General features: G+C 41.2%; 1 protein-coding gene across 3 annotated transcripts; it reads left to right on the top strand.

The window, feature by feature from the left end:
- Positions 1 to 933: 933 nt before the first annotated feature.
- sybu (syntabulin (syntaxin-interacting)) lies at positions 934 to 23,003 on the top strand. Of its 3 annotated transcripts, none has more exons than XM_034175367.1 (8): positions 937 to 1,016; positions 12,666 to 12,712; positions 12,933 to 13,119; positions 14,595 to 14,798; positions 17,201 to 17,303; positions 17,398 to 17,556; positions 21,030 to 21,185; positions 21,838 to 23,003. In XM_034175367.1, exons 2-8 carry the CDS (start codon positions 12,689 to 12,691, stop codon positions 22,994 to 22,996), a joined length of 1,992 nt encoding a protein of 663 aa, XP_034031258.1. In that variant the 5' UTR covers positions 937 to 1,016; positions 12,666 to 12,688; the 3' UTR covers positions 22,997 to 23,003. The 3 variants fall into 3 exon arrangements, with proteins under 3 accessions (XP_034031260.1, XP_034031258.1, XP_034031259.1); XM_034175368.1 differs by lacking the exon at positions 937 to 1,016 and adding an exon at positions 1,060 to 1,104; XM_034175369.1 differs by lacking the exon at positions 14,595 to 14,798 and having other exon boundaries at positions 934 to 1,016.
- Positions 23,004 to 23,121: the final 118 nt, after the last annotated feature.

Genomic DNA, 23,121 nt, shown 5'->3' with positions numbered 1-23,121 from the left:
AATTTAGTTCAACTTGTGCGCCCGATACACAGTCGGGTGCACAAGTATTTGGAAGTTTTTTTTTTTGTTTTGTTTTGTTTTGGGTTTTTTTGTGCTCCCGTCACAAAAGAGTCGCCTTTTCTTGACGAGTTTTTTTATTATTATTATTATTGTTGTTGTTTTACTATTTCGAACCTTCTCCCTTGCCCTAACGCTAGTTTCAGTCTTTTGTTCATGGTAATGAGTCATTCACGTCATCAGCAGAGTCGTCAAGGGAGCCATCAGGAGAGGGACAGCTGCCCTGTCATTAGGAGGGTGCTAACTAGAGCACAATAGGTGCAAATTAGAGCTATTGTTTAGTCACCAGCCTATAGCAGTCTGCCTCTCAGTAGGAGGGGTCTGGTTAGATTTAAAACTCCAGCTTTTGTGACTTCTTGATTATTCTTCTCTACAAGAGTCAAGACAGAAGTCAGACCACCAGAGCAAGAATTTTAGCTGAGGAAGCTTCTGCGATTTGAAGCAAAACGTCCTCGCATCAAGCAACCCAGTCCAGTCGAAGATTCAAGCTTCTCTACTATGAACCAATAGGGATTTTTTCGTGATTGCCAACACGAAATGGCGTGAGTGGAGTTACAATTACGCATTCATGGTCTGATTGACGTCGATATAAAAACATCGCAAAGACCAGGAATTACAGACATTTTTATGCACAGCTTCTATTCTGACGAGCCAGAAGTAACTGGACACAGTAACAAAGCGTGTCCACGCGTTGTGCGTGTGCGCCGTGCACGGGGTGGTAGGCTGAGTGGTTAAGTAACGGCTCTTATGTAACACTCTTGGGATGGTCATATTGTGCGCGCATGGTCAGAGCTCTCGCTCGCTGCCTAACCAATGGTGTGCGCGCTGCGTGTGCGCACTGCTCTCCCTGCAGCCGACATCCAAACAGTCGGAGCGGAGCCTGGAAACAGCGGAACCATCCTTTGTGCTTCACCGAGTGACGTGCATCCTTCTGAGAGAAATCACCATCACACATCCAGGCAAGACACTCACCTACTGTACTGTCACCGGAATGAAATGGAATTGTGTTCCAGAATAATGCGGTCAGGAATTCCAGGAAGGCAGCAGGTGCGCAGAGGAATAGCTGTTTACAAGTTCAGCAGAGTCTTTGCCGAGATCATCTTCATGCTGATTTTTTTGAATATTTCGTTGAAATGAGATGATTGAAGTTCATATTTTCACCACCTTTGGTCACATCCTGCACTTCGCCTGTTTATTTATTTATTTATTTTGGAGGCGTCTCCGCAGGCAGAGGTAAACATTTTCAGAAACTGTGGGGGCGCCAAATAAAACCAAACCAAACCTCACAGCTGATTGTGTTCACCACAACATCGAAATTATTGTGGTGGATACACACAACATGACAACATGTAAAATATAATAAACCTTCGGAGGTCCGTGTGGAGGGAAACGATTTAGACATTTTCAGGAGCTGAAGAAAGAATATTTCTCTGAAGAGAAGACAAAGAAAAGCATGTAAACAACCCAGAAATATGACGACAGTGCCTGTTCAAAACATGGAACTGAAACGCACCAGATGTGGAATTATAGGGTTCGTCCAGTGCAGAAAATAATTTGATTAATCTGATTTATGCCCAACAAAGCTGAAAGGCTGAAAAAATGTTTTTTAAGATCCCTGCTGTGACATTCAATGCATGTTGTGATTCACTGAATAGCTGAAGTGGTATTACTCAGCAAGGACATCATACACTGATGATGCTGGTGGTGATGATGGTGTTCCATTCAGATTTTGTGATTGCTGCTGAAACCACATCAAGAAAACAAAACTAATAAAGAGTTATCATTTGGAGAAAATAGTGGAAACAGCACAAGAACAAGCCCAAAGTACCAGATATAAAAATATAATGTGATTACAGATACATGTTGAGGTGGGAGGGGTATAGATCACATTATTTTACGCAGCGTTCAAGGCTGATCTTTCATCACAATGCTGTCAAATGAACTACAGTGAAATACTGGTGTTGCAGATATGTTCCTTCAGGCTTTGAGCATCCCAAAATGGAGCGCTTCCTTCTCTGAAGGCACTTCAGCTCTTTAACCTTCCTAATGGTTTGACGAATTCCATGAATCTGTCCATCACACTTTGACGTGTGCCTTTTTTAACATCGTAACTATCATAAGGAACAATGACGCCACTTATTGTATGCTGTCCTTGTAATGAGGGGGTCATGTAGTTATGCACTGATGTGTGGCATTTCACCATAATCATCACCTTGAAAAACACAGAAAATGTCAACAACATCACCATGACAGGTGCAATTTTGTGAACATCATGTAACAAGAGGCAGGTCGAGATAAACAACAGGATCTGAAGCATGAGGCAGACACAGACTCAAACACACAGGTCGGCTCAACAAGGGGGGGAAAAAAATGCTCAGGAAAAAACTGCTCAAAAGTGGCTCAAGACTCAACAATCTCACAAACAGGTAGGGTGGAAGGCGTGTCTTAAATAGAGAGAGTAATTAGGAGGAAATGCAAGACAGGTGTGTGTGGAAGGATCTGGAAAGGGGTGTGGCAAGCAGGAGAGAGTACAGGAAGGGAATGCCCATCACCAAGCATTAGACAGCAAACAAGAAAAGTCCCTCCACCAAAATCCAGCAAACATAACAGTGACAGAAAACCAGTAGAGACAAAATAAAGTAAAAACAAACTCCCCAGTCATGACAAAGTGCTTTAATAATGCCTTATCCTCCAACAAAGTAAACAAATGCAGGTCAATAACGTACTGTGCCTTCAGCTAAACTGTCAAGTTGACGTGAAATCACTGATCAAAGTTATAGCCACTAAATGGAGCACCATCAGGACCTGACTGCTGATTGCTACTGGTGGTTGGCTCTCACTGCGGTATTGTATCACTTCCTGTTCCGGAGCACAGCGGTGTTTTGCTGTATCTGTTAGCTGTTTAATCTGCTCAGTTAGATTGATCTAGTTAACTAGATAACGATTTCTTTCACAGTGTAATCTTCACGTGCCTTAACTAAAGCACTCCCTCTGCTGAATCACCTCTAAATTATTTACACATTATTCACTTTGTGTGTTTTTAGGAATCCGCTAGCTTAGTGCAGCTACTAGCTCTTAGCCGATTTAGCATGGCGGCTTCTCCTGTCTCTCCTGCACTTTTCTGCTCTGGGTGTGAAATGTTTAGTTATTCCTCGGCCTCCTTTAGCAGTAATGGTACTTGTAATAAGTGTAGCTTATTCGTAGCTTTGGAGGCCAGGCTGGGCGAATTGGAGACTCGGCTCCGCACCGTGGAAAATTCTATAGCTAGCTAGGCCCCTGTAGTTGGTGCGGACCAAGGTAGCTTAGCCGCCGTTAGTTCCCTTCCAGCAGATCCCGAGCAGCCGGGAAAGCAGGCCGACTGGGTGACTGTGAGGAGGAAGCGTAGCCCTAAACAGAAGCCCCATGTACACCGCCAACCCGTTCACATTTCTAACCATTTTTCCCCACTCTGTGACACACCCACCGAGGATCAAACTCTGGTTATTGGCAACTCTGTTTTGAGAAATGTGAAGTTAGCGACACCAGCAACCATAGTCAACTGTCTTCCAGGGGCCAGAGCAGGTGACACTGAAGGAAATTTGAAACTGCTGGCTAAGGCTAAGCATAAATTTGGTAAGATTGTAATTCACGTCGGCAGTAATGACACCCGGTTACGCCAATTAGAGGTCACTAAAATGAACATTGAATCGATGTGTAACTTTGCAAAAACAATGTCGGACTCTGTAGTTTTCTCTGGGCCCCTCCCCAATCGGACCGGGAGTGACATGTTTAGCCGCATGTTCTCCTTGAATTGCTGGCTGTCTGAGTGGTGTCCAAAAAATGAGGTGGGCTTCATAGATAATTGGCAAAGCTTCTGGGGAAAACCTGGTCTTGTTAGGAGAGACAGCATCCATCCCACTTTGGATGGAGCAGCTCTCATTTCTAGAAATCTGGCCAATTTTCTTAAATCCTCCAAACTGTGACTATCCAGGGTTGGGACCAGGAAGCAGAGTTGTAGTCTTACACACCTCTCTGCAGCTTCTCTCCCCCTGCCATCCCCTCATTACCCCATCCCCGTAGAGACGGTGCCTGCTCCCAGACCACCAATAACGAGTAAAAATCTATTTAAGCATAAAAATTCAAAAAGAAAAAATAATATAGCACCTTCAACTGCACCACAGACTAAAACAGTTAAATGTGGTCTATTAAACATTAGGTCTCTCTCTTCTAAGTCCCTGTTAGTAAATGATATAATAATTGATCAACATATTGATTTATTCTGCCTTACAGAAACCTGGTTACAGCAGGATGAATATGTTAGTTTAAATGAGTCAACACCCCGAGTCACACTAACTGCCAGAATGCTCGTAGCACGGGCCGAGGCGGAGGATTAGCAGCAATCTTCCATTCCAGCTTATTAATTAATCAAAAACCCAGACAGAGCTTTAATTCATTTGAAAGCTTGACTCTTAGTCTTGTCCATCCAAATTGGAAGTCCCAAAAAACAGTTTTATTTGTTATTATCTATCGTCCACCTGGTCGTTACTGTGAGTTTCTCTGTGAATTTTCAGACCTTTTGTCTGACTTAGTGCTTAGCTCAGATAAGATAATTATAGTGGGTGATTTTAACATCCACACAGATGCTGAGAATGACAGCCTCAACACTGCATTTAATCTATTATTAGACTCAATTGGCTTTGCTCAAAATGTAAATGAGTCCACCCACCACTTTAATCATATCTTAGATCTTGTTCTGACTTATGGTATGGAAATTGAAGACTTAACAGTATTCCCTGAAAACTCCCTTCTGTCTGATCATTTCTTAATAACATTTACATTTACTCTGATGGACTACCCAGCAGTGGGGAATAAGTTTCATTACACTAGAAGTCTTTCAGAAAGCGTTGTAACTAGGTTTAAGGATATGATTCCTTCTTTATGTTCTCTAATGCCATATACCAACACAGTGCAGAGTAGCTACCTAAACTCTGTAAGTGAGCTAGAGTATCTCGTCAATAGTTTTACATCCTCATTGAAGACAACTTTGGATGCTGTAGCTCCTCTGAAAAAGAGAGCTTTAAATCAGAAGTGCCTGACTCCGTGGTATAACTCACAAACTCGCAGCTTAAAGCAGATAACCCGTAAGTTGGAGAGGAAATGGCGTCTCACTAATTTAGAAGATCTTCACTTAGCCTGGAAAAAGAGTCTGTTGCTCTATAAAAAAGCCCTCCGTAAAGCTAGGACATCTTTCTACTCATCACTAATTGAAGAAAATAAGAACAACCCCAGGTTTCTTTTCAGCACTGTAGCCAGGCTGACAAAGAGTCAGAGCTCTATTGAGCTGAGTATTCCTTTAACTTTAACTAGTAATGACTTTATGACTTTCTTTGCTAATAAAATTTTAACTATTAGAGAAAAAATTACTCATAACCATCCCAAAGACGTATCATTATCTTTGGCTGCTTTCAGTGATGCCGGTATTTGGTTAGACTCTTTCTCTCCAATTGTTCTGTCTGAGTTATTTTCATTAGTTACTTCCTCCAAACCATCAACATGTCTTATGTCAGATCCTTACTCTGGATGGCATTACCCTGACCTCTAGTAATACTGTGAGAAATCTTGGAGTAATTTTTGATCAGGATATGTCATTCAATGCGCATATTAAACAAATATGTAGGACTGCTTTTTTGCATTTGCGCAATATCTCTAAAATTAGAAAGGTCTTGTCTCAGAGTGATGCTGAAAAACTAATTCATGCATTTATTTCCTCTAGGCTGGACTATTGCAATTCATTATTATCAGGTTGTCCTAAAAGTTCCCTGAAAAGCCTTCAGTTAATTCAAAATGCTGCAGCTAGAGTGCTAACAGGGACTAGAAGGAGAGAGCATATCTCACCCATATTGGCCTCTCTTCATTGGCTTCCTGTTAATTCTAGAATAGAATTTAAAATTCTTCTTCTTACTTACTTCTTAATAATCAGGTCCCATCTTATCTTACGGACCTCATAGTACTATATCACCCCAATAGAGCGTTTCGCTCTCAGACTGCAGGCTTACTTGTAGTTCCTAGGGTTTGTAAGAGTAGAATGGGAGGCAGAGCCTTCAGCTTTCAGGCTCCTCTCCTCTGGAACCAGCTCCCAATTCAGATCAGGGAGACAGACACCCTCTCTACTTTTAAGATTAGGCTTAAAACTTTCCTTTTTGCTAAAGCTTATAGTTAGGGCTGGATCAGGTGACCCTGAACCATCCCTTAGTTATGCTGCTATAGACTTAGACTGCTGGGGGGTTCCCATGATGCACTGAGTGTTTCTTTCTCTTTTTGCTCTGTATGCACCACTCTGCATTTAATCATTAGTGATTGATCTCTGCTCTCTTCCACAGCATGTCTTTTTCCTGGTTCTCTCCCTCAGCCCCAAACAGTCCCAGCAGAAGACTGCCCCTCCCTGAGCCTGGTTCTGCTGGAGGTTTCTTCCTGTTAAAAGGGAGTTTTTCCTTCCCACTGTCGCCAAGTGCTTGCTCACAGGGGGTCGTTTTGACCGTTGGGGTTTTTCCGTAATTATTGTATGGCCTTGTCTTACAATATAAAGAGCCTTGGGGCAACTGTTTGTTGTGATTTGGCGCTATATAAATAAAATTGATTTGATTTGATTTTGATTTGACTGCATTGAAACTTTGGAAACATTTTTACTAATGAGACATAATCCAATACAATAAACATGTATGCAAGTAATCAACAGTGTTTGCACTGGATGAACATCTATAATAACACACAAAATAATTGTTCAAATTGAAGAAATAATGGAAAGCAAAGTAACAGAACATCTGTTTCTGTCAGTGGGGCTTGTGCGGAAAGCAGTGAGGAGGAACATGCTTTTAGTGCACTGGTTTGGCCAAGAAAAAACTACCATTGTAGCTTTTCATTTTATTTCATAAGGTTATCTCATAATTGTATTCTATTATATTGCTCTGTTTTGCAGAACACCCTTAAAATATTATGTTGTTGGTCCTTAATTTTGCTTTTCTTCATGTGCTTTTTGCACTGACATTGCCAAAAGCTAACAAAAATAATCACATTACATTGTCTAGGTTTGATCATATTGTATGAGGTTACAGAGTAAAATTTGTTGTTTAACCCTCATTAACCTGAACTATATACAACCCCTGGCAAAAATTATGGAATCACCGGCCTCAGAGGATGTTCATTCAGTTGTTTAATTTTGTAGAAAAAAAGCAGATCACAGACATGACACAAAACGTCATTTCAAATGGAAACTTTCTGGCTTTAAGAAACACTATAAGAAATCAAGAAAAAAAGATTGTGGCAGTCAGTAACGGTTACTTTTTTAGACCAAGCAGAGGAAAAAAATATGGACTCACTCAATTCTGAGGAATAAATTATGGAACCACCCTGTAAATTTCCATCCCCAAAACTAACACCTGCATCAAATCACATCTGCTCATTGACATTGACCCTATGTGTCTTTTGGCTAGGAATGTTTTCAGTTTTTGCTCTATGGCAAGATGCATTATCTTCTTGAAAAATGATTTCATCATCCTTAAACATCAGAAAAGTGTTCAAAATATCAACGTAAACTTGTGCATTTATTGATGATGTAATGACAGCCATCTCCCCAGTGCCTTTACCTGACATGCAGCCCCATATCATCAATGACTGTGGAAATTTACATGTTGTCTTCAGGCAGTCATCTTTATAAATCTCATTGGAACGGCACCAAACAAAAGTTCCAGCATCATCACCTTGCCCAATGCAGATTCGAGATTCATCACTGAATATGACTTTCATCCAGTCATCCACAGTCCACGATTGCTTTTCTTTAATCAATCAATCAACTTTTTTCTTGTATAGCGCCAAATCACAACAAACAGTTGCCCCAAGGCGCTCCACATTGCAAGGCAAGGCCATACAATAATTATGAAACACAGTCTACGTCTAAAGCAACATAACCAAGGGATGGTCCAGGGTCACCCGATCCAGCCCTAACTATAAGCCTTAGCGAAAAGGAAAGTTTTAAGCCTAATCTTAAAAGTAGAGAGGGTATTTAGCCCATTGTAACCTTGTTTTTTTCTGTTTAGGTGTTAATGATGGCTTTTGTTTAGCTTTTCTGTATGTAAATCCCATTTCCTTTAGGCGGTTTCTTACAGTTCGGTCACAGACGTTGACTACAGTTTCCTCCCATTTGTTCCTCATTTGTTTTGTTGTGCATTTTCGATTTTTGAGACATATTGCTTTAAGTTTTCTGTCTTGACGCTTTGATGTCTTCCTTGGTCTACCAGTATGTTTGCCTTTAACAACCTTCCCATGTTGTTTGTATTTGGTCCAGAGTTTAGACACAGCTGACTGTGAACAACCAACATCTTTTGCAACATTGCATGATGATTTACCCTCTTTTAAGAGTTTGATAATCCTCTCCTTTGTTTCAACTGACATCTCTCGTGTTGGAGCCATGATTCATGTCAGTCCACTTGGTGCAACAGCTCTCCAAGGTGTGTTCACTCCTTTTTAGATGCAGACTAACAAGCAGATGTGATTTGATGCAGGTGTTAGTTTTGGGGATGAAAATTTACAGGGTGATTCCATAATTTATTCCTCAGAATTGAGTGAGTCCATATTTTTTTCCTCTGCTTGGTCTAAAAAAGTAACCATTACTGACTGCCACAATCTTTTTTTCTTCATTTCTTATAATGTTTCTTAAAGCCAGAAAGTTGCCATTTGAAATTACTTTAGTTTTGTGTCATGTCTGTGATCTGCTTTTTTTCTACAAAATTAAACAACTGAATGAACATCCTCCGAGGCCGGTGATTCCATAATTTTTGCCAGGGGTTGTAGATATAGATATAGATATATAATGCATCTATGCAAACTTCTCTTGTGATGTTTTTTTTAATTTGGCAGATTTTAAAATATGAGGACATATGGATGTCTCTTTAAGCTCTGTAGTCTTCAGAACCGTTTGTGGCTTTAAAAGCCACATGCGTCCTCGGAGAAATTATGTAACATTAGAGGTCATTGACAAGCACATTAGTAGAGGACATGGACTGAGTGAGTCCTGGGATTTAACATCAACAGCTTTATATTAGTCCTTGATGAATATGAATATTGTCGATTAAGGGAATTTATCGCTCATGATGACATCATGCTGCTTTGAAAGTAGCCCATCTGGATAAGGGAAATAACTTCAAAATGGAGATTTAAAGACTTTTTTTAGCAGCCATGTTCACATTCTCTCAGTGGTTGTCACGTCACTGCTTTTTTTGTTAACCCATCTTCAATAACAGGGTCACCTCTCATTATCCAACCTTCTTTCTAAATCTGTGCGCTCCCTCTGGGTTTATGCTTTTTCCACTTTCAGAGACTCACACATGCAGTTTGAGATTTCATTATACCAAAGATCCTGTGTTTGGGGCTCAGATAATGCTGAGAATCTCAACCAGCAGGTAGCCAAACAACACTGTCTGGAGTCAAGCAGAGGATTTGGGGTGGGGGATCAAACTGGTGAATAATCCTGGAATCTGCTTCGGACAAAAACGAGAAAATGCAGCTCAACTTGGCAGGAAGTCCCCATAATTCAAATTTAGCATAATATGGTCTGATGAGGGTGAACAAGCAGCTTCATCCATAAACGGGGATGCTGACAAGGGGAGAATAAGGAGAAGGATCCTAGGGGCCCAGAAAGGCCCCTAATGTAATTTTAATACTGACAAAATAATATGGAGTGGGGGGGCAGACAGATTTCTTTTCATGGGGCCCAAAATCCCTGGCAGCCTCCCTGTGCGTCAACATCGGAGAGGGATTTCATGTTATTTTGACTAACACTGCTCAAGATTTGGTAGCGCTCATTAAATTCAATCCGTCCAGCAACTGTTTGTTGTGATTTGGCGCTATATAAATAAAATTGATTGATTGATTGAAAATTAAAATGTTTTAAAAAAAGTCTAGTAAAATCCTTGCAGATCTATGCACTTTTTATGCCAGCTAATATCAGTTATCATGCACCTTAAAGATAGATATTAAAATTTGTAGCCAATAATACCTATTTTTAGAGCTTTTAGTAAAACCCTTTCCTGTGCCTGTTGCTTTAAATGGAAAAGAGCTACAGGTTGCTATGTGCACTTTACCTTTTGAGACAGGGAATTTCTGTATCTCTCTGGTATGTCTCTCTGACATATGTCACAGATGTCTACCACAAGCTCTTTCAGTAAGGGCGACTGTTTTCAGTATATAGACATACTGTATTGAGCATAGGGTGTGAATACCTATGTAAACGTGATTTCTTGTTTGTTTTGTTTTTTGTTTTTATAAATTTGCAAAATAAAAAATAAAAAAAAATCATATTGTCATTATGGGGTGTTGTGAGTAGTATTTTGATGGAAAAATCAATTTACTCCATTTTGTAATAAGGCTGTAACATAACAAAATGTGGAAAAAGTGAAGTGCCATGAATACTTTCTAGATGCACAGTAACAAGATATTAAAGATGTACTGTCTAAAAACTAGCTCCTATATCTCACTTGAATGTTACTGTTTAGGTGATTACGTCTTACATTAAATGTGATGAGACATTTTGAGTAGAAATGAGAAAAAGATGCTTGGGAGGATTTTGAGTTTGTGTAGGTGCACAGATTTACACATAACTGGCCTCATCAAGCTGGAGCCGTTCATGCAGTGTTTTTCCTCTGTTGCTAAGACTGTTGCTAGGGCATGCTGGTGGATGCTGTACCCTGCTTGCTTCTGCCTGATCTGACTATGCTGTGCCAGAGTGCCAGCAGCTTTGCATTGCTGTATTGATTCATGGAGGGAATTCAGATAATGACATTACAGGAAAAAGGCCGTGCAGTGGAGTCTGTAGACCATCAGTTCTATTTTCAGGTTTCCGCACAGTGTCAGAGTGAGTTTGATTCCCAGCACTCTCTGCACTATTTATGCCGATCCTCTCTGGTCCTCAGCAGTTTGGAAAAAAAAAGACAATAGTGGAAGTGTAGACAGCCCACCCAGGGTATCTGCTGTTTGTTTCAGTAATTAGATTGTGAAATTATAATGGAGGGGTAGCTGACCTTGTGGTCAATTACATCAGTGTAATTCATTAAAAAGCACACATATCGCTTATGCAACTGCCCTCCTTTGAGGATGACATGACGTGGCAGAACAACTGAGAGAAGTCACGCTGTGACGTTCAGTGAGCTGTGAGAGAAATTCTGCATTATTTAACCCACTCGCATCAATAAAATATCTCTGCTGCTAAAATGTCTATAGAGTTTCAAGTACAGTGTGCAATCATAATTCATTCCCACTCTTTGATCTCTGTTTGAAGTTTTGTTTTAAGAAAAAAGATTTCAGAATATTTTTCTATGTGTTATACCTCAGTGGCAGTAGTGGTTTGAAGCTTGGTGCAGAGATGTGTTTATGAACGTCCATGCAGTTTCATTATGCATCACTTTTGCAGATCAGTTGCAACTCTAATTAATCTGTTTTGACCCTCTCTCCCTCAGTAGTGCACCAGCCAACATGTGCTAAAACATTTTTTGATAGTGTTTAAATGTTAATACTAGGCATCAATGCCAGATCACTTAGTAATACAATGAAGAAAATAATGTGGGTGGATGCTACTCTTAGTTTTGAAGTTCAAGGCCAAAATAGGTAAAAAATGGTCAAAATAGTTAATAATTAATATTTGTTTGTTTGTTGTTTGTTTGTTTGTTGTTTGTCATCACCTGAGTTTGTATGGCTAACTGTAGCAATAACTGACAAACAAGTGTATAGTCTGAACTAACACATGATGCTCTGTGCAAACATTGATAAGTGTACCACTGAAGTGACACTTTTCTGCAGAAGGCTTTTACAAAGTGCAGTTCAATGATTTTGAATTTTGGCCTTTTGATCCTAAAAATCACTTGTCTTCTTGGGGTTACACTGCCTAACACCCATACTGAGATGAGTGAAAATCAGGCAATTAAAAAAGAAGTTACTCTCCTCGTCAGATTTTTAAAAAGTATGCTCCAGTGATTTTAACCTTTAAACTTTTGACCCCAAACCAGTAGGGTTCTTGGGGTCACTAAAATATACTATATGCATAATGCATACACCAAGTTTGGTGACAATCAGTAGTAATTTCTCTCAAGAATGAAATGTCACGTGAATGACTTACTGACTGACTGACTGATTCACTGACGGACTCCTTGCACATTGTAACGTCTAGTTACAGCCTCTGCCACAAAGGGGGAAAAAAACTAACAAAAAACAACGGGGGAAATGTTCAGAATAAGTCAGTATATTTTGCAGACCTTGAAAATGATTTTTTGTTTACTTCTTTTTTTTCCTTAAAATTTTTTAACTTAGAAACATACTGAAATTCATATTATTCGATGTGATGATGCAGAATTTGTAATGTGGTAAATTCATTGTGTGTTGGCTGTTTTATTTATTTATTTATTTTTGTGTGTGCCAGCTGTACCAGGCAGATACACAGGCGGGGTGTTAGTGATGTAACGGAGCTCAGACAGAAGGACATTGTCTCTTTAGAGTTTGAGAGCTGCACATGATAAAATCCTGCAAGATTCACAATCCACAGAAAAATGACCAGATTTTCCCCTTTTTCTTTTTTTATCCACCAGAGGAAAACGCTGAGTGAAACACAATGGGTCTGTTCCAAGAATATGAGGTGAGTGTTACAATTACTGCTGGTAGATTGCTGTGTTTTAAAAGCTTTGAATCGAGTTGAGTGGATAAAATATTTTTCCTGCTGGTGGATGTCAGTCACAGTATTCTACAGACAGAAACTATGCAAATTGTGACAAAGCAAATAGTCCCAGTAAATAAACCAGTTTAGACAGATTGTTCCAGCACCGTGTCTCAGCTCTGACAGGTGTTAGTCTGAACAGGAAAAGAAGTCGGCAGAGAAAGGAAGCACCCGCAGTCGCATCCCACGTTTGATCCTCCACCCCTTCAAACCCAAAATCAAAGGAGCACCACTGTGTGATTCACCTTTATCGGAGGAGGAGGGGAAGGAGTGTGACATCAGCTCAGATCACTCCAAACAGACCATCAGCACCAACAGCTTTTGCTCTGGTAAGAAGCTGAGCTGCCATCCAAAGACATCTGGGATTGGACCTGATTTTAAAACCATATACTTGTGGGAAAATGTGCATATTTTCCAATCTCTGTGAAGCAAAGTTCATTAGCTGTCAGAGTCAGTGGACTCTACTGTCAACCCACACTAGGTGGAAACTAGTAATGGTACTTGCACATTCTGCTACTTTGCACCGGCAGATAGGGACAAAAATTGCTCATCAAATCTCCAGATTAATATAAAATCCTCAAAATATAAAAGTGGATGTTCTATTAATTGGACTTTTAAGGGAAGACAGCCACTTATGGCCTTTTTAGAGTGTTTTGCTATTAATGACACTGAATGACTGCGTTAGTTAATCTCCCTGCTTCTCTCAGGGAATGAATAAATTGACGTTGTGGCATTGTGCTGCCATGGAAAACTGCAGATTATTAAAATCAAGCTAACCTAAATTGAATGTGTACTGCGGATGAGGGCGTTCACTGTTTGTAAGAAATGTAATTGCCTACCTTCATCTCTTTCTGCCACACTTTTACTTTTAAGTATACTCTTTGAATTCTGATTTGAGAGAAACATGATTAACCAACCCCACCAAATAATGTTGGGTCTGAACTTTATGTTCCTCTGTGTGCACGTCAGTCTACGTACAGTAGATAAAAGTACAGATATAAAGAGGTTGGGTGACAAAATAGTGCAAATGGTGTAACTCACCCGGCAGCATTTTAACCAATCAACAAAATCGTGTCAAAGCAAAATTATCAAACTGTATTGTCTGTGTGAGGCTGCAGAGACATCAGTGGAATAAATGTCTCTGCATCAACTGTGCAAACATATCAGCTGCTTCACAACTACTTCTAAAATTAAAGAGACACTGTAAAATAGATCTTGGGCCAGACCCCTGAAAGTGGGTAGGTCACTACCACCAAGGACGGCAAAAATGTACCACCCATAATTTCTAGGTATATATATATATATATATATATATATATATATATATATATATATATATATATATATATCCCTGGTTAATATTTATGTACATTGGCCATCCAAGGATGGTAGCTACTATATATCCAGAGGTCAGTGAAAGATTACATAGGGATGAACATATATAATGCTCCAATCATATTGAGAAGTATATATCTTACCACCCTGGGATGGCCATCATACAAAAATATTGACCACTGATATATACCTAGTAAATCATGGGTGGTACGTTTTGCCATGATGGAGCATGTCTAAATTATGACCCTTGTGTAATCCTTCATTGACCCTGACCTGGCGACAGCTGCCACCTTGGGATGTATTTTACTTTTTTCAAGTTTCTCTAGATAGGTATTCAAAAATGCCGTATCAAACGTTTTGCACCCCTGAGTGGTACCCAACTATCTGGCCCACAGACTAAAATCTTAACCTTTGGCTACTCTGTGCTTTTTGGTGGTTACTACGATATCTGTGTGTTTGTCTGCTATAGATGACACAGGCTGCCCCTCTAGTCAGTCAGCATCTCCGTCCAAAATCCCATCAGGCTCAGGTAAGAGTGCTCATGGGTCACCAATCCTCCCTGAGTGGAAGACCAAAGTGAAGAGAGTGAGGGTGATAGCAGAGCGGAGCGACACACCAAAAACTGCACCAAGACACAAGAGGGAAGTGAGGTCGGCCATGAAACACCCTAGAGGTAAAAAAAACAAAAAAAAAACATGACTGAGTTCACCCTGTAAAGTTCTAGTGACCAAATATGGTTCAAGTTTGGATTGAGCCATAGTCAACTTCACCAAAGGACAACAAACATTGACATTTTACAGTAAAAGTGTTCACATAAGGATCTTCAGCTGGAATTCACAGCACTTCACAGGTCACTCAGTGAGGACATGGAGTTGCACTAGCAATATGTAGACCTGGGTTTGATTCCCTGTCATACTGCTTGTCCACCCAGCTGTAAAGGGCTTTCTTGGCTGGAGAAGTAACCTGTGATGAACTGGCATACCATCCAGGGGAGTCATAGACTCTCATTCGTTGTTATGGAATCTGGAGATAAGCACTGGCAGTAGTGCGACTACCGCAAAAGCATGATCACCCCAGCGTTTATATCTTGACCTCGGAACATCTAAGTAAAGCTGGCCAGACGCCATTAATGTCCTACTGTAAGTGCGCAAAGTTAAAATTTCAGACAATTATGGAGGTGCAAGGCCATAAATAGCTTTAAAAACAAACATTAAAATTTTAAAATCAATTCTAAAATGAACTGGAAGCCAGTGGAGTGAGTACAGGACGGGCGTAATATGCTCACGTCTAAAAGTGTTTGTTAAAAGATGAACAGCAGCATTCTGCACCAACTGGAGATGCGCAAGAGAAGACTGATTAATGCCCGAATAAAGTGCATTACAATAATCAAGTCTGGAGCTAATGAAAGCATGAATGGCCGTCTCAAGATCACGTCGACTTAGGAAGTGCTTTATTTTAGCCAAAAGACGAAGCTGGAAAACACTTGCTTTGACAGCAGAGTTTATCTGTTGATCGAACCTCAAACAGCTGTCAAATATCACTCCCAAATTCTTGACAGCTTTTTTTACATAATTAGCCAGGGCACCAAAATTTGGTGTTACCACATTTGGTATGCCAGAGCGCTCAAACAGCATGATCTCAGTTTTACCATCATTCAGGTAAAGGAAGTTTTGGGACAGCCACTGCTTTACATCACGAATACAATTAAATATTGATGACAAAGCATCACTCCCATTAGTCCTCACAGGCAGATAGATTTGGAGATCATCCGCAAATCTATTAAACCATATAGGTGTTTTTTTTTTTTCTTGGTTTCTTCATTTTCTGCAACATTCCATCAGTGTTTTGGTATTTGATTAACATCATAGCAATGCAAATTTTATTGGCTTGGTCTGTTGAAATGGGAGGGGCTGGAAGGTGGACACTGCAGATGGTCTGTTGTCAGTGTGTCGCTAATCATACACAAATATGATTAGCTACAAGGACAGGCTACTGAATTGATGTTACCAGATGAACACATATGGGAACAAATACATTATTTGTTCATAAACAAACTTATCTGGAGTTGCAACAGAAGAGCATCCGGTAAAAAACGTGCCAAAAAAAGTTGCAAGTCTCTACCAGATCCGCTGTGGTGACCTTGAGGTAACAAGAACAGAAGAAATACTATTATTATTTAAAAGTACTTTGAAACACCTCAATGTCATTAAAAGTATTTTAGGTCTTAATTATGATGATCCAAACCTACATCATGCAAACATTGTCTGTTTTATTAGTGTCATTGATTGTGCACAAACATGTGTGTACTTTGGTTTAGACCAAATTAGTAATCCTGTGTACTTGTCACACATCAGTATCAAGTAGATTTTTGGACATGCTGATTTAAGCAAACACTGACTGTCAAACAGCGATTTGAGAAACAGGTTTGACACAATTGACATTCTACCTGCAAAACTACAAATAAATAAAACAAAAGTAAAACTAAAACAATTATGTATTTATCCCAGAGTTAAATCTTTCCAAATCTGCTCTGAGTCTGAAAGCAGGAAGACACCTGATTGGTTCTGAGGGGGGGGAAGTGCAGGAGCCTCACTAATTAGACTTGATTAGCAGGACTTTACTTTGCAGGCTGAATGTGTTTGTGAATCCTAGATGGTTCATCAAATGGTGGTGGAGCACTGATGAGGTTTTAGAGTGTTTTTTTTCTCCTAACGGACATCAGTGGATGAAGTAATATGGTTTTGTTTAATGGCAGAAGATGTTTCTCAGGTGTGGTTGTGAGGTGCACCACAGTGTTTTATGAACTGTCACTCACCTGCTTAATGTTTGTATCATGTTTTTAGCTCCAGAATTGTGTTGCCAGATTGTTTATGAAGCCTATCCTGAGCAGAAATCACAAAGAGGCTGTGAACGATGGTGCACAGGCAGTTTAGTGCATCTGTCTGATAAATGGATGGTCTTTGTGGTAGCTGAGTTTGTAGGAGATGATTGTTTTTGTTTTTTTTTTTATCCTGACTGCTATAAGGGCCTAAAGAAAAATGGGCAAGACTAAAATATGGCCATGTTTCTCTGCAGGTAGTGAGACAGACTTCAGTTCTTCCAGCAGTACAGGAAGTCTGAAGACCAGAGAGACTCTGGGATCTAGCTCCGTTGGAAAGATGAAGGCTCCTTCACGCAGGTTTCGCTTTAAAAGTCCACTTCTCAAGTTCCTAATTTGTTTAACTTGAACATGTGTCAAAATGATGCTTCCTGGTGACTTCTCTTTAATAAAGTTCCAGCACTCGCATCAGGCCTCTCCCAATCTTCAAACCAGCTGGGATTCCAACAACCAGCCGCGTTCCAGGGCCCTTCACTTCCTACAGGACTCCTCCAAGAGCTGCTGCAGCAGCAACAACACCAGACGGCAGCTGCAGCTCCAGCCCCACCTCCAGGTTATCAAAAACTCTTTTTCAGAAAGTGTTCTGTGTAGTCTAACTGGGACAAATTTACTTTAGTTTGCACTCCAAAATCTGACTGCCATTTCTAGAAGGGCACTGCTCTTACAGGTTGTGTCCCAGTTCAGCGGCTGCAGTAGCATGCCTAGGCATGTCCCATTTTGAGGGTTTGTATAATCCTATCCCCCAAACACCGATACAGTGGGTATCATATGCACCGTCGTACGCAGCTCTGAAAGTTGGTAGTTGGTACGAGTGATGAAAGCTAATGATGCAATATCATGATGCTCTGTGGGTGACAGCCTCTGCTGTCTCTGAAGGCCAGAGCTTCATAGAGCCCAGCCTTAGAAGGGTACAGCCTCTGAATTGGGACATTGCCAGTGTCGGAATGAGACTCTAACCCTGTCTCTGCTCCCTAGCAGTCTTAAAAATTCCATCTTAAATTAAGTATTAAGATTTAATGTTAATAAAATGCACAAAAACTTTAGAAATTCTAAGAATACTTTGACTTCCACTTTGTTTCCAGGTGACTTGCACAGTGGTAACATTCCATATGGTGCAGGGCCAATTCTGAAATATATGCAAATTGTACAGAACATGTATATTACTAATGCTCATCTGACAGGGACTGAAATGTCAAAACTGCTGACAATCTGCCTTGCATAACTGGGTACTACTTGGAATTTCTAATTCTATGTAGAGGTCTTCCTGCTACAAGCACAGCTCAGGCCTGACCGGGCTGGTTTCAGATATCTGCAACATGTTCTGCACAATATGTTAAAGTAGAACAAATCAGTGTGGGTTTTCTTTTTTAACATTGGCTGTCCCTTCTGTAAGGGTGCTGCACACTTCTGGAAGTGGAATGAGGCTCTAAACTCTTGTCCCAGAAAAATGGGTTTGAATGAGTTTTAATTCCTCTGAAAGGCACAAACAGCCTGTAAGTGTGACCAGTTCTCCCAGAACACTTAACAGCTTTCTGCACTTCTGGAAGTCTTGTATTGTGGTGAAATTGTGATTATGGTGCAGGTCCACTTCTGGAACCTGCGGCCTTCCACATATGCAACAGAAGACCATATGTAGATTTCCTGCTTGCTTTTGGACACACCCACTGAGCCAGTCTGTTATCCGTTGGCTCAATCAATATGTGGGGGAAAGGACACACTCCTCACTGAAGAAAGTGGGTGTGTCATGCAGCAGTACTTTTAAACCAACAAACTGACTGATCCCTATGGAGACCTACAAATTGGATTTCAAGGACACAGTAGCTCAGTTTAGATATTTTGACTGCAAACTAGTATATTAAAGATGCAGGCTGCAAGTGGCTTCTGCTGAAAAGATAGATAATATGACGCCCTGAAATCTTGTAAATGCAACCAGTTACCTGCTGATTATACTGATAATTTTCCACAATCCCCCACTTCCAAATCAGCCCTCCTGTGCTGTGAGAAGATGCCACATTTTTGCTGATTTGGACACTGGTTCAAGGAGCATTCACTGTAAAGATGAGTGGGTGGCTGGATTTGGATCAACTTCAGAGTTTTATCACTTCCTATCATGCATCTGGTATTCACAGCACTTCACTTTTTCCAAATTTTATCTTTAGTCTTATTCCAAAATGGATTTTTTTTTTTTTTTTTTTTTGTCAATTCTACATGCAATACCCCATAATGTTAATGAAAAGTGTTTTTCAGATATCTGCAAACTTCTTAAAAACAAAGAATGCACATGAGTATTTACAGCCTTTACCATGAAGCTCAAAATTGAGCTCAGGTGCATCCTGTTTCCACCAATAATCCTTGATGTTTCTACACCTTAGAGTCCACCTGGGGTAAACTCAGCAGATTGGACATGATTTGGAAAGGCGCACACCTGTCTACATGTAAGGTCCCACAGTTAACAGTCAGAGCACAGACCAAGCATGAAGTCAAAGGAATTGTCTGTAGACGTCTGAGACAGGACTGTCTTGAGGTACAAATCTGGGGAAGGGTACAGAAACATTTCTGCTGCTTTGAAGGTCCCGATGAGTACAGTGACCTCCATCATCAGTAAAAAGCAGTTCAAATCCACCAGGACTCTTCCTAGAGCTGGCCACCTGTCTAACCTTAGCAGTCCAGGGAGAAGGACCTTTAGTCAGGGAAGTGACCAAGAACCTGATGGTCACTCTGTCAGCGCTCCAGCATTTCTCTGTGGAGAGAGAACCTTCCAGAAGGGCAACCATCTCTGCAGCAATCCACCAATCAGGTTTGTATGGTAGAGTGGCCAGATGGAAGCCACTCTTTAGTAAAAGGCACACGGCAGCCCACCTGGAATTTGTCAAAAGGCTCTGACCATAAGAAACAAAATTCTCTGGTCTGAGACAAAGATTGAACTCTTTAGCATGAATGCCAGGCATTATCCCTACAGGGAAGCATGGTGGTGCCAAGTTTGCGGCATCATATTCAAGAAGACTTGAAGCTGTAATTGCTGCCAAAGGTGCATCAACAAAGTATTGAGCAAAGGGTGTGAATACTTATGTATCCTTTTTATTTTTAAGAAATTTGCAAAAATCTCATTTTGGAATAAAGCTGTAACAAAATGTAGCAAAAAGTGAAGCACTGAATACTTCCCAGGTGCACTGTAGGTCATGCTTTGTCTGGTTGGGGATTAATGGGCTTTAATAAGGAAAGTATCAGAATATGCTGTCCAGAGACAGCTGACGGTGCATGTGCACAAGGCAGGGGGAGGACAAGGTCATCAATATTTCAAAGGAGCGGAGTAAACGCATGAACTGATCCTGAAGCTCCAAATGTCTGGGGTTAACATGCATTTGTGGTATGATGATGTATAAAAAGGAATTCTACAAATGGCATCGTGACCGTTAAGGTTGTAGCACATCAGCTAAATTGCCACAAAATATTCCCACCACCCCTCTATTTGCTGATTTGGACTCTTTCCTTTTCTGTTTGAAGATTGGTGTATTCAGCAGTGCACCATGGTAACCAAAGAGGACAGTCATATATGCTGTGCTGTCATGTGACACTGCTGTCTTCACAGCTACCTTCTGGGTTGTTTCTATTTCTGGCAGAGATAGAGCTCTTCTCATGCTTTCTGTTTTGCATATTATCCAAACCTATGCCCCTGCCAATACTTAAAGGGCAGACGCTCTCACAGTGAGAATAAACACAGATTCTGAGTTAACTGACGGTGTTTTTACATGTTCAAGCAGTTGATTTTCACTTAATTTTCTAACTGCTTACTTTGCCTGTTTTATATAACCCAGCATTTTGGGAGTTTTGCCAGTAATCCAGTGTCAGATGGTAATTCCAGGCTTGAGCGTCTGTCCTGATGGTGCACTTTGCTTGAATTGCATTCTGCAGAGTCCGAATGGGTCATTTTCTGCTGCTGCCTCAAAACATCCAGCTGAGGACTGATGCATTCTAAAAAGGTGAAGCTTTGCTTCAAGCAACTAAAATCTTTCTTCTGGCCACCAGGGGAACAAGTTTGGGTCGCTACCTATCCTGTGGAGAAAACCATGGTATCAGACCCCCAAACCCTGAGCAGTACCTCACTCCTCTGCAGCAGAAGGAAGTCTCCATCAGACACCTGAAAGCTAAACTGCTGGAGTCTGAGAACAGAGTTTGTGACAGGTTAGTTTAACATTACCAGTTTCTGGTTTAAGAGAACATCTATCTTGTAAACCCCTTTATTCCAGTTAAGGGTCACAGGGGGGCTGGAACCTAGCCCAGAGTCACTGGGCAAGCTGCGAAGTACACCCTGGTCAGGCCACCAGTCTATCATGGGGCTGAATTGTAGTGACAAACACATTTCACACCTACAGCCAATTTGGTGTCACCAACTTGCGTAACCTGCAAATTTTTGGAAGTGGGAAGAAGCCAGAGTACCTGGATGGAACTCTCACAAACAACTAGGTCTGACACAAATGTGGGACATTCTTGTTTTGACCATTAAGCCACTGGACTCCCAGAAGAGACCATGAAATACAACTGTCCTTTGCCTTTATTAAGGGAAAGGAAAAAACTCATCGGGGATCTCCACCCTCACTTTTTACACACAAACTAGGGAGCATTTTGAGGACTGTATCCTTTATTTCAGTGTATGTAGCCAGTGTTATCATTATGTGCAAGTGATGACAAGAGGACTGGAGTTGTGGTATTTTACTATGCATATAGTAAATTGGGTAGAAACTGTCAAGGTAATCTTGTTTGTTACAGTAACTCTTTAAAATGCTAAATAAGGTGGACCTTCATAATCACTCTGGACACTTTACTTTGTTTTTAGAGAGTCTGAAATTGAAGAGCTCAAAGCCCAGTTGAGCCGCATGAGGGAAGATTGGATCGAGGAAGAGTGTCACCGTGTGGAGGCTCAGCTGTCCCTAAAAGAGGCTCGCAAAGAGATCAAGCAGCTGCGGCAGGTGGTGGAAACGATGAAGAGCAGCCTAATGGAGAAGGACAAGGGAATCCAGAAGTACTTCATTGACATAAACATCCAAAACAGAAAGTTGGAGTCTCTTCTGCAAAGCATGGAGCTGGCCCAAAGTGGCATAAACCTCCAAGAGGAGCACTCCTTGGACTTCCTATGTGACAACCTCAACAGCTGTGGAAAAAAGGTGATTGGTGAGGAAGATGGAGGGTTGGAGCTGGAGGAGCAAGGAGCGGAGGCACTGGCAGACAGTGGGCTGCTGGTCAACGATGAAATGGCCAACAGAGCAGACATTTTAGAGCAGGTTTTCATGTCCACTGCAACGGATTTCAGTCAAGACTCTATGTTGAGGATGGGGACGGCGTGTGGGCCAGGGGTCTCCACTCTCACAGAAGAGGGGCTGAATGATGACCCAAACACACTGGCACAAGCTCTACCACAAGTCATCACTAACACCATCCCTGTTTTCTGCAGCACAGAAGATAAAGGGGTTCAGACTGACATGGCCATGTGTCCAGACCTACAGGTTCTGCTCCTCCAACTTCTAAAGATCCAAAATGCAGCAGTGGGTGACGCTGCTGTACCAGTTTCCAGGGCTCTCCTGGAACCCACATACCCACCTGTTCCTGCTACTGTGGACAACATAACACCCCCGCTACCCAGCACACCCAACCTTGTTCTCCCAGAGAGCCACAGCTCCACCTTAGATTCTGGAATCTGCTGTTCTGAGCCTGGGGACAGACAGCGGTTCATGGAGGAACTAGATTTCGGTGGTTGTGAGGAGAAACCTATTTTGCCACCAGGACTGGGTGTGGTCAGCAAGAGTTATTGGAGCAACAGCTTCCTGATTGACCTGGTTGCAGTCGTGGTACCTGTGCTGCCTACATTGGCCTGGTTGTACTCTCAGCATGGCGTGGACAGATGCGCTCCAGTCTACAACATCGCTGCTCTCATCAGGGGCTGTTGCATCATGGGATTGCACTCACTTCGCCACATCAGTCACAGGCCAGATGTGTAATGGTGTCTGACCCCTGCATGCACGCGCCTAACAAAATAAAAGCACTTGGTTTCACTTCAAGAGTATTTGGGATTTGTTGAAGCACTTGATATCAAAGCAGCTGTCTTGTCCATTGTTACTCTGCA

The sequence above is a fragment of the Thalassophryne amazonica genome, chromosome 7, assembly GCF_902500255.1.
Source record: "Thalassophryne amazonica chromosome 7, fThaAma1.1, whole genome shotgun sequence".
In the NCBI taxonomy this organism is placed as follows: domain Eukaryota; kingdom Metazoa; phylum Chordata; class Actinopteri; order Batrachoidiformes; family Batrachoididae; genus Thalassophryne; species Thalassophryne amazonica.
This window is presented reverse-complemented; position numbering and strand designations above follow the sequence as displayed.

What these genes read in the sequence shown, in the direction of transcription:
- sybu (XM_034175367.1), top strand. Translation starts at nt 12,689, where the DNA reads ATGGGTCTGTTCCAAGAATATGAG. An exon ending in GTCTGTTCCAAGAATATGAG is followed by an intron (nt 12,713 to 12,932) that starts GTGAGTGTTACA and finishes TAGTCTGAACAG; the next exon opens with GAAAAGAAGTCGGCAGAGAA. An exon ending in CACCAACAGCTTTTGCTCTG is followed by an intron (nt 13,120 to 14,594) that starts GTAAGAAGCTGA and finishes TGTCTGCTATAG; the next exon opens with ATGACACAGGCTGCCCCTCT.